This window comes from Squalius cephalus (genome assembly GCF_949319135.1).
Source record: "Squalius cephalus genome assembly, chromosome: 24".
Classification (NCBI taxonomy): domain Eukaryota; kingdom Metazoa; phylum Chordata; class Actinopteri; order Cypriniformes; family Leuciscidae; genus Squalius; species Squalius cephalus.
This window is the reverse complement of record NC_137145.1, coordinates 1,017,576-1,031,689: the sequence shown is the minus strand read 5'-3', so window position 1 is coordinate 1,031,689 and position 14,114 is coordinate 1,017,576. Positions and strand designations below refer to the sequence as shown.

The 14,114-nt window shown below is 41.7% G+C and overlaps 1 protein-coding gene across 1 annotated transcript in view; it reads right to left on the bottom strand.

Moving 5' to 3' along the window:
• The window catches only part of zdhhc8a (zDHHC palmitoyltransferase 8a), a 33,174-nt gene that overhangs the window by 2,425 nt on the left and 16,635 nt on the right, over positions 1-14,114 (bottom strand). The window contains exons 6-9 of the mRNA XM_079860677.1: positions 5,243-5,334; positions 4,237-4,366; positions 2,706-2,814; positions 2,516-2,622 (exon numbers count right to left, since the gene is read on the bottom strand). Coding sequence (XP_079716803.1) covers positions 2,516-2,622; positions 2,706-2,814; positions 4,237-4,366; positions 5,243-5,334 — 438 coding nt within the window. The remainder of the gene's footprint in view (positions 1-2,515; positions 2,623-2,705; positions 2,815-4,236; positions 4,367-5,242; positions 5,335-14,114) is intronic.

The window sequence follows — 14,114 nt, the reverse complement described above, 5'->3', positions numbered from 1 at the left end:
AACCGTCCGATATTTAAATCTCTTAACGGAACAAAACCGACCGATATTTAAATCTCTTAACGGAACAAAACCGACCGATATTTAAATCTCTTAACGGAACAAAACCGTCCAATATTTAAATCTCTTAACAAAAGAAAACCGACCGATATTTAAATCTCTTAACGGAACAAAACCGTCCGATATTTAAATCTCTTAACGGAACAAAACCGACCGATATTTAAATCTCTTAACGGAACAAAACCGACCGATATTTAAATCTCTTAACGGAACAAAACCGTCCGATATTTAAATCTCTTAACAAAAGAAAACCGACCGATATTTAAATCTCTTAACAAAAGAAAACCGGACGATATTTAAATCTCTTAACGGAACAAAACCGTCCGATATTTAAATCTCTTAATGGAACAAAACCATCCGATATTTAAATCTCTTAACAAAAGAAAACCGTCCGATATTTAAATCTCTTAACGGAACAAAACCGACCGATATTTAAATCTCTTAACGGAACAAAACCGTCCGATATTTAAATCTCTTAATGGAACAAAACCATCCGATATTTAAATCTCTTAACAAAAGAAAACCGGACGATATTTAAATCTCTTAACGGAACAAAACCGACCGATATTTAAATCTCTTAACGGAACAAAACCGTCCGATATTTAAATCTCTTAACAAAAGAAAACCGACCGATATTTAAATCTCTTAACAAAAGAAAACCGGACGATATTTAAATCTCTTAACGGAACAAAACCGTCCGATATTTAAATCTCTTAATGGAACAAAACCATCCGATATTTAAATCTCTTAACAAAAGAAAACCGTCCGATATTTAAATCTCTTAACAAAAGAAAACCGACCGATATTTAAATCTCTTAACAAAAGAAAACCGACCGATATTTAAATCTCTTAACAAAAGAAAACCGGACGATATTTAAATCTCTTAACGGAACAAAACCGACCGATATTTAAATCTCTTAACGGAACAAAACCGACCGATATTTAAATCTCTTAACAAAAGAAAACCGGACGATATTTAAATCTCTTAACAAAAGAAAACCGGACGATATTTAAATCTCTTAATGGAACAAAACCGTCCGATATTTAAATCTCTTAACAAAAGAAAACCGGACGATATTTAAATCTCTTAACAAAAGAAAACCGACCGATATTTAAATCTCTTAACAAAAGAAAACCGGACGATATTTAAATCTCTTAACGGAACAAAACCGTCCGATATTTAAATCTCTTAATGGAACAAAACCGTCCGATATTTAAATCTCTTAACAAAAGAAAACCGTCCGATATTTAAATCTCTTAACAAAAGAAAACCGGACGATATTTAAATCTCTTAACGGAACAAAACCGTCCGATATTTAAATCTCTTAACAAAAGAAAACCGTCCGATATTTAAATCTCTTAACAAAAGAAAACCGGACGATATTTAAATCTCTTAACGGAACAAAACCGACCGATATTTAAATCTCTTAATGGAACAAAACCATCCGATATTTAAATCTCTTAACAAAAGAAAACCGGACGATATTTAAATCTCTTAACAAAAGAAAACCGACCGATATTTAAATCTCTTAACGGAACAAAACCGTCCGATATTTAAATCTCTTAACAAAAGAAAACCGTCCGATATTTAAATCTCTTAACAAAAGAAAACCGGACGATATTTAAATCTCTTAACGGAACAAAACCGTCCGATATTTAAATCTCTTAACAAAAGAAAACCGTCCGATATTTAAATCTCTTAACAAAAGAAAACCGGACGATATTTAAATCTCTTAATGGAACAAAACCGTCCGATATTTAAATCTCTTAACAAAAGAAAACCGTCCGATATTTAAATCTCTTAACGGAACAAAACCGGACGATATTTAAATCTCTTAACAAAAGAAAACCGTCCGATATTTAAATCTCTTAACGGAACAAAACCGACCGATATACCTCAGGATATACCTTGTCTGGCTTATGCTATTGAGCAATGCCTGAACTGTGTATTTTGAGCACTTCTTGCGTTGTTTTTGCCTCTTCACGATGACTCGCTTGCTTTAGTCCTCATTCGTAAGTCGCTTTGGACAAAGGCGTCTGCTAAATGACTAAATGTAAATGTTGGTTTTGTTCTAGGTGAGAGTAAGCCGATCGGTTGTCACAGATGAAAAGTCAGCAAAGGTCTGATGCTCGGACACACTCTGAAAGTAATTAAGGCATTTAGATAATGGTCGTTGTGATATAAGCAAGAGTGAACAATACTCAAAAAGCATCAATGAAGATATAAATGTATAAATAGCCAGCTGTCAAAGAGTCTGATGTGAGTATAACATTTTCCAAATTAAACTAGCAGCCATCTAAGCGAAGATATTGAGAAATATAGGCAACGGCTTTCATTTTAATTAGTAGCATCTCTGATTTCAAGCAGAATTGGTATATTGATAAAGCATTCCTTAATGTGGTTGAAACTGACTTCTATCGGGGTCAAGATTTTGAGCAGCAGTTTGAACAGTCTCACCTGATCTCTGGGAACTTGGTAGAGCACTTTGGTGGGCGACTCTGAAGTCTGAAGTGGGATTATTTTGTGTCCTGAAGGCATTACGGCTCTGGACTGGAGCAAACTCTCTGTTATAAAGCACAAGGAGAGGACATGAACACATTTAGTGCAGAAACATGATTCTGCTCAACGCTTCCACACGTCCACACACCTTCCAGAGCTGCCAGATGGTTCTTGAGCAGGACGGGGTCTGGTTTAGGGGGCAGTGGAGGTGGACTGCTCAAACTCTTACTGTCTGGATCATCTACTTCTTCCAGAGACTGAAACAAACACATCAAAATATTAAACAGATACTGTACCAGCAGTGACGAAAAAAATCACACTCTCACTGTCTAAATGTCATAATTATTTGTTAACAAACAAGTATTCATTACTTCAATGAGCTCATTGTTTCTGACTTAAATTATTACATTGTTTAAATTAGTATATTTTTCGCTAACTGATTTTGTATATGTATATTTCTGAAATACATAACAAGCTCTGATATCAGATCACTGTAAGCTCTAACGTGGACTCATGCACTTTCTGTAAAGCTGCTTTGAAACGATGTGTATTGTGAAAGCACTATTAATAATATAATTGATTTGATTGTAGGGGAAGCTACTTTGAAACCTTACAAACCAGGGTTGTTAAAATAAAGCTAATACCATACGAAACGTGTTTGTAATCTTTTCCAGACAAACTTTACTTTCTATACATTATAAAAATACTAAAATAACTTAAACGGAAATTAAAAATAATTTTTTTTTATTAAAAATAAATAAAAACTATACAGATAGATTTAAAAAACAATAACTAATAAAAAATAAAAAACACAATACAATTTCTAAAAATTTAAATGAAAACAGAAAATATAAAAACAAATTCAAAATATTAATAAAAACTATAAAGATATATTTAGAAATACACTAACTAATAAAATAAATAAATAAATAAATAAATGAAATCAGAAAATTTGTAAAATAAAAATCATTCAAAATTTTAGTAAAAACTATAATATTATCACAATCATAGTAAAATAACACTGTTGCACAAGTCATAATTCAAATATAGTCAAGCTTTGTATCTAAGCTGTCAATATATCTTTAAATAATTGTTTTTTATTCAGAGCAGGATTTATTTTTCAGCAAAACCTGATGTGTTATAAAGTCAAATCTCATTTAACTAAATACATAACAACATTTATAATATGCTAAAATGGTAAATTTCTAAATAGACGATCTAAACCGACAGTATCTTTATATCTATAAAACTCTCTAAAACTAAGTTTATGTTTAATGAGCCACAGCTGAAGGTTAACTTTGATGATCTTACTCATTTATTCACAGCTTTCATGTTAAGTTTAGTTTAGTTTAGTTCCTTTATTGTCCACAAGTGGAAATTTGTCTTTGGCTTCACTATAAATAAAAAATATAAAACAATTAAAACAATAACTTTCCCAAATGTACATAATGAAAAAATTAATTAAATAAATAAATAAATAAATAAATAAAATGTAAAAAAAAAACGTTGCTACACTGTTGTCCTCTTGCTGGTCTGATTGCTTCTATTGCTCTCCTCATTTGTAAGTGGCTTTGGGTAAAAGCATCTGCTAAATGATTAAATGTAAATGTGCATATACATTCTATGCATAGATATCCACACCATGTCCCATAAGTGCAGTATCTGTGAAACACATGTACCTTCACAGGAAGAGTTTGGCTGGGGACGCAGTTATCGGAGCTCTTCACCGGGGTCAGCTTCTGAGACTCGGGATGATGGAACGGAGGATGAACGCAAACAGGCAATCTATCTCTGAGTTTCCCAGTGTACCTACGATTGGAAGAGCAGAAATAATCATAACAACCATAAAACATCAATAAAGTTCTAATTTAATACAATATATAATAAAAAAACAGCATGAGTGCGCACAAAAAACTGTCCTAAACATGCATGCTGTTATCGGCAACACTTTACAGTACTGTTCCTTCATTAATGAAATTAATTAATTAATTAATGTTCCTTCATTAACTACACAGGAACAAACAAGTAATGCACTATTAACATTCTAGTAACTACTATTTACTAACTTGAAACTCTGATTAATTCAATTCAAATTCAAAAAACTTTATTATCTATCAACCAGTGATAGAAATTTGTCTTTGGTTAAAAGGCTCACAGATACACAATACAATCACACACATCACAAAACACAATTAATACAAAAAAAATACCGTACAAATATGAAAATAAATAAAGGCTTAAATACAATATACTAATAAAACTTTAGTACTTTACTTACTAACTTTAACTTAGTAAGTAATAGCGCTCAGGTGAATGTGGTAGTTCACTATTAGCTAATCAGTAACTACTACTGTATTTTTCATCCCTCACTGAAGACTACTATATACAGGTTCATAATTAATATTAATAATGTATCATTTATAATAAAAGGTAATGGTAACCCATTAGTGATGACTCAAGTGTTACCGCATCTTAGTATTCTAAAGAGAAAAACATGATAACTACATAATATTGACTAAAGTCATTGTGAGCTTTTGAGGTTTTTGTGAGGTTTTGGATAGTAATTTTTTACTAAGTTTCTTGTTAGTTAATAGTAGTTATTAGAGTGTTAATAGTGCGTGTAGTTATTGATGAATGAAGGAACAGTGCTGTAAAGTGTGCCGTGTGATCAGCTGATCCGCTCACCTCGGCATGATGGGACTGAAGAGCACAGACTGCAGGTTGAGACAGCATCCGCGTGTGAACGGATTCACTCCTCCCTGAAACTTCCCTGTCACCTGTGAAGTAGTGTTAGTGAGAGCAAGTTCGTGGTTTGTGTCAGTCATTCGCTTTGACAGCATATTGATTTGGTTTCAGTCATAATAAACCCTCTTTTCAATGAATGATATATGCATTCTTTAAAACAACTTGCATACATCATTCTTTATTCTTTCAAGCAGACATATTATATATATATACATATATATCAATCAGTCATGACCTCACCTGTGTTCGCTTTGACAGCAAATTGATTTGGTTTTATCAGAGCCCGTCTACGGAGAGCCTGGCCACTCCCTATTAAAGGGACACTATGCAAGTCTGAGTGTTTTTTCTCTACGAGCTCCCCCTAGTGTCTGGTAGTATAATGCTTTCAAACACTCTGTCGTAAAAACGAACTGTTGTCCCTCCCCCCTTGCCACGAGCAACCCAGCTGATCAGCTGTCAACCCAGCTGAGCAGAGGAACCGGCTATTTCAAAACCAGTTATGTCTACCGAGGCAAGTAAAGCAATACTTTCTTTCCAACTGATGGCGATTTTTTTATTTATTGTGTTGTCATGCATACTAGTATTTTTACCGGGAACGAACGATATGAACGAGGCGAACTACTGCTTTCGTGTTTGTTTGTTTGTTTGTTTTTGGGAGAATGGGCATGAGCATAAAAAAATATATATATCGGAGGCTAATATTTGTCTAAAGTTATATTAGCAAGGTCTATAAGTTCATCTGGTAGAATGATGGTTTACCTTTGCTTGTCTAAGAAAACATCAGAACGTTTTTTCTAGCTGTGCAACATTTTGCGCGTCTGATATTGCCTACTATCAGACGCGTTGACTTAGTGACATAAAATAAAAGTGTAAGTTACACAAATAAAACCGACAGAGGAACGGCCAAACAACTACAGAAATCAAACGTGTTTGCTATGACAATGCTAACATCAAAGTTATAGTATCTAGCGTACTAGTAAGCCCGTAACAGACAGCGATCATAATAAAAACCTTTACAGACAATAGCAAACATCCTGAGGTCGCAATTACTTGAAATTTAAATATTAAACACAGTTTATTCCAAAGATACTTAACTTACAAGTGCAACAGCAGGATCAGCATCCGTTTTGCAGGCTTCTGTTTCTCTCAGTTCTCACCATTCTGAAAAAGCCGGTCCGATATATTTACTCGAGTCTGACTTGCTCGGTCAGTCTCCCGTTTCCTCTTTCGTTGGTCCTCCGACAAAGATTTCCTAGCTTTCTGCTTCTTTTTTACAGGCTCAGCCTCAGCCATAACTCAATCTATCGTTGCCCTTTGCTTATAGCTAGCCCGCCGGTGCTTGAATGGGGGCGTGTACGTGTGCAGTGCCGTCAAGCAATTCGTTACATCGCGAGACCTGATATCACGCGATACTTCCTGACACCGACCCGCCGGCCCAAAGTTGCAAGTGAGTTTTTTCCGCTCTCGGGCACCAGGGGGGTGCGAAACCACCACCATTCAACCCGAAATAAGTAATATAACAATTCCACTGACTCCGAAGCTGTTCAGTTAAGGTTAAAAAGTTACCTAGAGCACCTTTAAGTCCTATTGTACCGAATGTTGGTTGTAGTTCCACCAGAGCTCCACTGGGGGCGATCGCCCATGAGTGCAGAATGAATGGGGGTCTATGGAGCTAGACGGCTAAATGTGTCTCTTTCACCCGATTGCCGTTGAGAAATCTCGGATTTGATTGTAGGTTTTGCAAGTTCAACATGGGTTACAGGCCGAAAGTTGAATGAACGAGTACTTATGTCCTTTCGATTTCTTACAGGTTGAGTTGTTGTTGCCCATAACACGCTAGCATTCTGCTAATGAACACTGATTGGTCAGTGAAGGACTGATTACGACCAGAGATACCGCTTGATGGCATCGTGTGTGTGTGTGTGTGTGTGTGTGTGTGTGTGTGTGTGTGTGTGTGTGTATTTTCGGCGTGGTCTTTTAAAACAACAAAACAAAAACTCTTCTAGCACGTGTGTTTGCCTGTGTCAGCTGTGTTGTGTGTTTCCCTGTGTCAGCTGTGTTGTGTGTTTGCCTGTGTCGGCTGTGTTGTGTGTTTACCTGTGTCAGCTGTGTTGTGTGTTTGCCTGTGTCAGCTGTGTTGTGTGTTTCCCTGTGTCAGCTGTGTTGTGTGTTTCCCTGTGTCGGCTGTGTTGTGTGTTTCCCTGTGTCAGCTGTGTTGTGTGTTTCCCTGTGTCAGCTGTGTTGTGTGTTTGCCTGTGTCGGCTGTGTTGTGTGTTTGCCTGTGTCAGCTGTGTTGTGTGTTTCCCTGTGTCGGCTGTGTTGTGTGTTTGCCTGTGTCAGCTGTGTTGTGTGTTTCCCTGTGTCAGCTGTGTTGTGTGTTTCCCTGTGTCGGCTGTGCTGTGTGTTTACCTGTGTCAGCTGTGTTGTGTGTTTACCTGTGTCAGCTGTGTTGTGTGTTTGCCTGTGTCAGCTGTGTTGTGTGTTTCCCTGTGTCGGCTGTGTTGTGTGTTTGCCTGTGTCAGCTGTGTTGTGTTTCCCTGTGTCGGCTGTGTTGTGTTGTGTTGTGTGTTTCCCTGTGTCAGCTGTGTTGTGTGTTTGCCTGTGTCAGCTGTGTTGTGTGTTTCCCTGTGTCAGCTGTGTTGTGTTGTGTTGTGTGTTTCCCTGTGTCAGCTGTGTTGTGTGTTTGCCTGTGTCAGCTGTGTTGTGTGTTTCCCTGTGTCGGCTGTGTTGTGTGTTTACCTGTGTCAGCTGTGTTGTGTGTTTCCCTGTGTCGGCTGTGTTGTGTGTTTGCCTGTGTCAGCTGTGTTGTGTTTCCCTGTGTCGGCTGTGTTGTGTTGTGTTGTGTGTTTCCCTGTGTCAGCTGTGTTGTGTGTTTGCCTGTGTCAGCTGTGTTGTGTGTTTCCCTGTGTCAGCTGTGTTGTGTTGTGTGTTTCCCTGTGTCAGCTGTGTTGTGTGTTTGCCTGTGTCAGCTGTGTTGTGTGTTTCCCTGTGTCGGCTGTGTTGTGTGTTTACCTGTGTCAGCTGTGTTGTGTGTTTCCCTGTGTCAGCTGTGTTGTGTGTTTCCCTGTGTCGGCTGTGTCGTGTGTTTACCTGTGTCAGCTGTGTTGTGTGTTTCCCTGTGTCAGCTGTGTTGTGTGTTTCCCTGTGTCGGCTGTGTCGTGTGTTTCCCTGTGTCAGCTGTGTTGTGTGTTTCCCTGTGTCAGCTGTGTTGTGTGTTTCCCTGTGTCAGCTGTGTTGTGTGTTTCCCTGTGTCGGCTGTGTTGTGTGTTTCCCTGTGTCAGCTGTGTTGTGTTGTGTTGTGTGTTTCCCTGTGTCAGCTGTGTTGTGTGTTTCCCTGTGTCAGCTGTGTTGTGTGTTTCCCTGTGTCGGCTGTGTCGTGTGTTTCCCTGTGTCGGCTGTGTTGTGTGTTTCCCTGTGTCGGCTGTGTTGTGTGTTTGCCTGTGTCAGCTGTGTTGTGTGTTTCCCTGTGTCAGCTGTGTTGTGATGTGTTGTGTGTTTCCCTGTGTCAGCTGTGTTGTGTGTTTCCCTGTGTCGGCTGTGTTGTGTGTTTGCCTGTGTCAGCTGTGTTGTGTGTTTGCCTGTGTCAGCTGTGTTGTGTGTTTCCCTGTGTCAGCTGTGTTGTGTTGTGTTGTGAATTTCCCTGTGTCAGCTGTGTTGTGTGTTTCCCTGTGTCGGCTGTGTTGTGTGTTTGCCTGTGTCAGCTGTGTTGTGTTTCCCTGTGTCGGCTGTGTTGTGTTGTGTGTTTCCCTGTGTCAGCTGTGTTGTGTGTTTGCCTGTGTCGGCTGTGTTGTGTGTTTCCCTGTGTCGGCTGTGTTGTGTTTCCCTGTGTCGGCTGTGTTGAGTGTTTACCTGTGTCGGCTGTGTTGTGTGTTTGCCTGTGTCAGCTGTGTTGTGTGTTTCCCTGTGTCAGCTGTGTTGTGTTGTGTTGTGTGTTTCCCTGTGTCAGCTGTGTTGTGTGTTTACCTGTGTCAGCTGTGTTGTGTGTTTACCTGTGTCAGCTGTGTTGTGTGTTTACCTGTGTCAGCTGTGTTGTTTGTTTCCCTGTGTCAGCTGTGCTGTGTGTTTACCTGTGTCAGCTGTGTTGTGTGTTTACCTGTGTCAGCTGTGTTGTGTGTTTCCCTGTGTCAGCTGTGCTGTGTGTTTCCCTGTGTCAGCTGTGTTGTGTGTTTACCTGTGTCAGCTGTGTTGTGTGTTTACCTGTGTCAGCTGTGTTGTTTGTTTCCCTGTGTCAGCTGTGCTGTGTGTTTACCTGTGTCAGCTGTGTTGTGTGTTTACCTGTGTCAGCTGTGTTGTGTGTTTCCCTGTGTCAGCTGTGCTGTGTGTTTCCCTGTGTCAGCTGTGTTGTGTGTTTCCCTGTGTCAGCTGTGCTGTGTGTTTCCCTGTGTCAGCTGTGTTGTGTGTTTCCCTGTGTCAGCTGTGTTGTGTGTTTCCCTGTGTCAGCTGTGTTGTGTGTTTGCCTGTGTCAGCTGTGTTGTGTGTTTGCCTGTGTCAGCTGTGTTGTGTGTTTCCCTGTGTCAGCTGTGTTGTGTGTTTGCCTGTGTCAGCTGTGTTGTGTGTTTCCCTGTCAGCTGTGTTGTGTGTTTCCCTGTGTCAGCTGTGTTGTGTGTTTCCCTGTGTCGGCTGTGTTGTGTGTTTGCCTGTGTCGGCTGTGTTGTGTGTTTCCCTGTGTCAGCTGTGTTGTGTGTTTCCCTGTGTCAGCTGTGTTGTGTGTTTCCCTGTGTCGGCTGTGTTGTGTGTTTCCCTGTGTCAGCTGTGTTGTGTTGTGTTGTGTGTTTCCCTGTGTCAGCTGTGTTGTGTGTTTCCCTGTGTCAGCTGTGTTGTGTGTTTCCCTGTGTCGGCTGTGTCGTGTGTTTCCCTGTGTCAGCTGTGTTGTGTGTTTCCCTGTGTCGGCTGTGTTGTGTGTTTGCCTGTGTCAGCTGTGTTGTGTGTTTCCCTGTGTCAGCTGTGTTGTGATGTGTTGTGTGTTTCCCTGTGTCAGCTGTGTTGTGTGTTTCCCTGTGTCGGCTGTGTTGTGTGTTTGCCTGTGTCAGCTGTGTTGTGTGTTTGCCTGTGTCAGCTGTGTTGTGTGTTTCCCTGTGTCAGCTGTGTTGTGTTGTGTTGTGAATTTCCCTGTGTCAGCTGTGTTGTGTGTTTCCCTGTGTCGGCTGTGTTGTGTGTTTGCCTGTGTCAGCTGTGTTGTGTTTCCCTGTGTCGGCTGTGTTGTGTTGTGTGTTTCCCTGTGTCAGCTGTGTTGTGTGTTTGCCTGTGTCGGCTGTGTTGTGTGTTTCCCTGTGTCGGCTGTGTTGTGTTTCCCTGTGTCGGCTGTGTTGAGTGTTTACCTGTGTCGGCTGTGTTGTGTGTTTGCCTGTGTCAGCTGTGTTGTGTGTTTCCCTGTGTCAGCTGTGTTGTGTTGTGTTGTGTGTTTCCCTGTGTCAGCTGTGTTGTGTGTTTACCTGTGTCAGCTGTGTTGTGTGTTTACCTGTGTCAGCTGTGTTGTGTGTTTACCTGTGTCAGCTGTGTTGTTTGTTTCCCTGTGTCAGCTGTGCTGTGTGTTTACCTGTGTCAGCTGTGTTGTGTGTTTACCTGTGTCAGCTGTGTTGTGTGTTTCCCTGTGTCAGCTGTGCTGTGTGTTTCCCTGTGTCAGCTGTGTTGTGTGTTTACCTGTGTCAGCTGTGTTGTGTGTTTACCTGTGTCAGCTGTGTTGTTTGTTTCCCTGTGTCAGCTGTGCTGTGTGTTTACCTGTGTCAGCTGTGTTGTGTGTTTACCTGTGTCAGCTGTGTTGTGTGTTTCCCTGTGTCAGCTGTGCTGTGTGTTTCCCTGTGTCAGCTGTGTTGTGTGTTTCCCTGTGTCAGCTGTGCTGTGTGTTTCCCTGTGTCAGCTGTGTTGTGTGTTTCCCTGTGTCAGCTGTGTTGTGTGTTTCCCTGTGTCAGCTGTGTTGTGTGTTTGCCTGTGTCAGCTGTGTTGTGTGTTTGCCTGTGTCAGCTGTGTTGTGTGTTTCCCTGTGTCAGCTGTGTTGTGTGTTTGCCTGTGTCAGCTGTGTTGTGTGTTTCCCTGTCAGCTGTGTTGTGTGTTTCCCTGTGTCAGCTGTGTTGTGTGTTTCCCTGTGTCGGCTGTGTTGTGTGTTTGCCTGTGTCGGCTGTGTTGTGTGTTTCCCTGTGTCAGCTGTGTTGTGTGTTTGCCTGTGTCAGCTGTGTTGTGTGTTTCCCTGTCAGCTGTGTTGTGTGTTTCCCTGTGTCGGCTGTGTTGTGTGTTTGCCTGTGTCGGCTGTGTTGTGTTTCCCTGTGTCGGCTGTGTTGAGTGTTTACCTGTGTCGGCTGTGTTGTGTGTTTGCCTGTGTCAGCTGTGTTGTGTGTTTCCCTGTGTCAGCTGTGTTGTGTTGTGTTGTGTGTTTCCCTGTGTCAGCTGTGTTGTGTGTTTACCTGTGTCAGCTGTGTTGTGTGTTTACCTGTGTCAGCTGTGTTGTGTTTACCTGTGTCAGCTGTGTTGTGTGTTTCCCTGTGTCAGCTGTGCTGTGTGTTTACCTGTGTCAGCTGTGTTGTATGTTTACCTGTGTCAGCTGTGTTGTGTTTCCCTGTGTCAGCTGTGTTGTGTGTTTCCCTGTGTCAGCTGTGCTGTGTTTCCCTGTGTCAGCTGTGTTGTGTGTTTCCCTGTGTCAGCTGTGCTGTGTGTTTCCCTGTCAGCTGTGTTGTGTGTTTCCCTGTGTCAGCTGTGTTGTGTGTTTCCCTGTGTCAGCTGTGCTGTGTGTTTCCCTGTCAGCTGTGTTGTGTGTTTCCCTGTGTCGGCTGTGCTGTGTGTTTCCCTGTCAGCTGTGTTGTGTGTTTCCCTGTGTCAGCTGTGTTGTGTGTTTCCCTGTGTCAGCTGTGCTGTGTGTTTCCCTGTGTCAGCTGTGTTGTGTGTTTCCCTGTGTCAGCTGTGCTGTGTGTTTCCCTGTGTCAGCTGTGTTGTGTGTTTACCTGTGTCAGCTGTGTTGTGTGTTTCCCTGTGTCAGCTGTGTTGTGTGTTTGCCTGTGTCAGCTGTGTTGTGTGTTTCCCTGTGTCAGCTGTGTTGTGTTTGCCTGTGTCAGCTGTGTTGTGTGTTTGCCTGTGTCAGCTGTGTTGTGTGTTTCCCTGTGTCAGCTGTGTTGTGTGTTTGCCTGTGTCAGCTGTGTTGTGTGTTTCCCTGTCAGCTGTGTTGTGTGTTTGCCTGTGTCAGCTGTGTTGTGTGTTTGCCTGTGTCAGCTGTGTTGTGTGTTTCCCTGTGTCGGCTGTGTTGTGTGTTTACCTGTGTCAGCTGTGTTGTGTGTTTCCCTGTGTCGGCTGTGTTGTGTGTTTACCTGTGTCAGCTGTGTTGTGTGTTTACCTGTGTCAGCTGTGTTGTGTGTTTCCCTGTGTCAGCTGTGTTGTGTGTTTCCCTGTGTCAGCTGTGTTGTGTGTTTACCTGTGTCAGCTGTGTTGTGTGTTTCCCTGTTTCGGCTGTGTTGTGTGTTTGCCTGTGTCAGCTGTGTTGTGTGTTTACCTGTGTCAGCTGTGTTGTGTGTTTCCCTGTGTCGGCTGTGTTGTGTGTTTACCTGTGTCAGCTGTGTTGTGTGTTTACCTGTGTCAGCTGTGTTGTGTGTTTCCCTGTGTCAGCTGTGTTGTGTGTTTCCCTGTGTCAGCTGTGTTGTGTGTTTACCTGTGTCAGCTGTGTTGTGTGTTTGCCTGTGTCAGCTGTGTTGTGTGTTTCCCTGTCAGCTGTGTTGTGTGTTTGCCTGTGTCAGCTGTGTTGTGTGTTTCCCTGTCAGCTGTGTTGTGTGTTTACCTGTGTCAGCTGTGTTGTGTGTTTACCTGTGTCAGCTGTGTTGTGTGTTTGCCTGTGTCAGCTGTGTTGTGTGTTTGCCTGTGTCAGCTGTGTTGTGTTTGCCTGTGTCAGCTGTGTTGTGTGTTTACCTGTGTCAGCTGTGTTGTGTGTTTCCCTGTGTCAGCTGTGTTGTGTGTTTCCCTGTGTCAGCTGTGTTGTGTGTTTACCTGTGTCAGCTGTGTTGTGTGTTTGCCTGTGTCAGCTGTGTTGTCGATGCCTCGAGAGAAAAGAAAGTGCAGAGCTGAAAGCACTAAAGTGACTGAAGGATTGCCGTAAAGCAGTATCTCTGGTCGTACGATGTGTATGACGTCATTGACACTTTAAAAGACTTTTTAAAGCAAATAAGTCACTCTAAAACATCTAACACCCAGCAATGTGTAATTTCTTTGCATCTCCTTTCGAATACAATATTCAAATTACTAGACAAAACATTATATCCTGAGAAAAGTGGATTTTGAGGGGTATAGCGCCATAGACCTCCATTCATTCTGCACTCGTCCTGTGAGCGCCCTCATGTGGAGCCAGAGTGGAACTGCACTCGTCCTGTGAGCGCCCTCATATGGAGCCAGAGTGGAACTGCACTCGTCCTGTGAGTGCCCTCATGTGGAGCCAGAGTGGAACTGCACTCGTCCTGTGAGCGCCCTCATGTGGAGCCAGAGTGGAACTGCAGCCAGTTCAGTGGAAGTTCTCCCCTTATTAGACATTCTCTGTTTTAGTCATAATAAACCCTCTTTTCAATGAATGATATATGCATTCTTTAAAACATCTTGCATACACCATTCTTTATTCTTTCAAGCAGACATATTTATTTGTATAAATTAAATATAATTAAACCTTATTAAAGCTATTAAAGAGCAGTGAATGCTTTTCTCTTTTTTTTGTTGTTGTTTGATTAATATTAAGGGCACAGACGACATCACTTTATTGGCCCTATCTTGCACCCAGTGAAATTGACTTTGTACAGCGACGCATGTATCATTCCTATTTTGTACCCGCGCACAGCGGACTTTTCCCTCC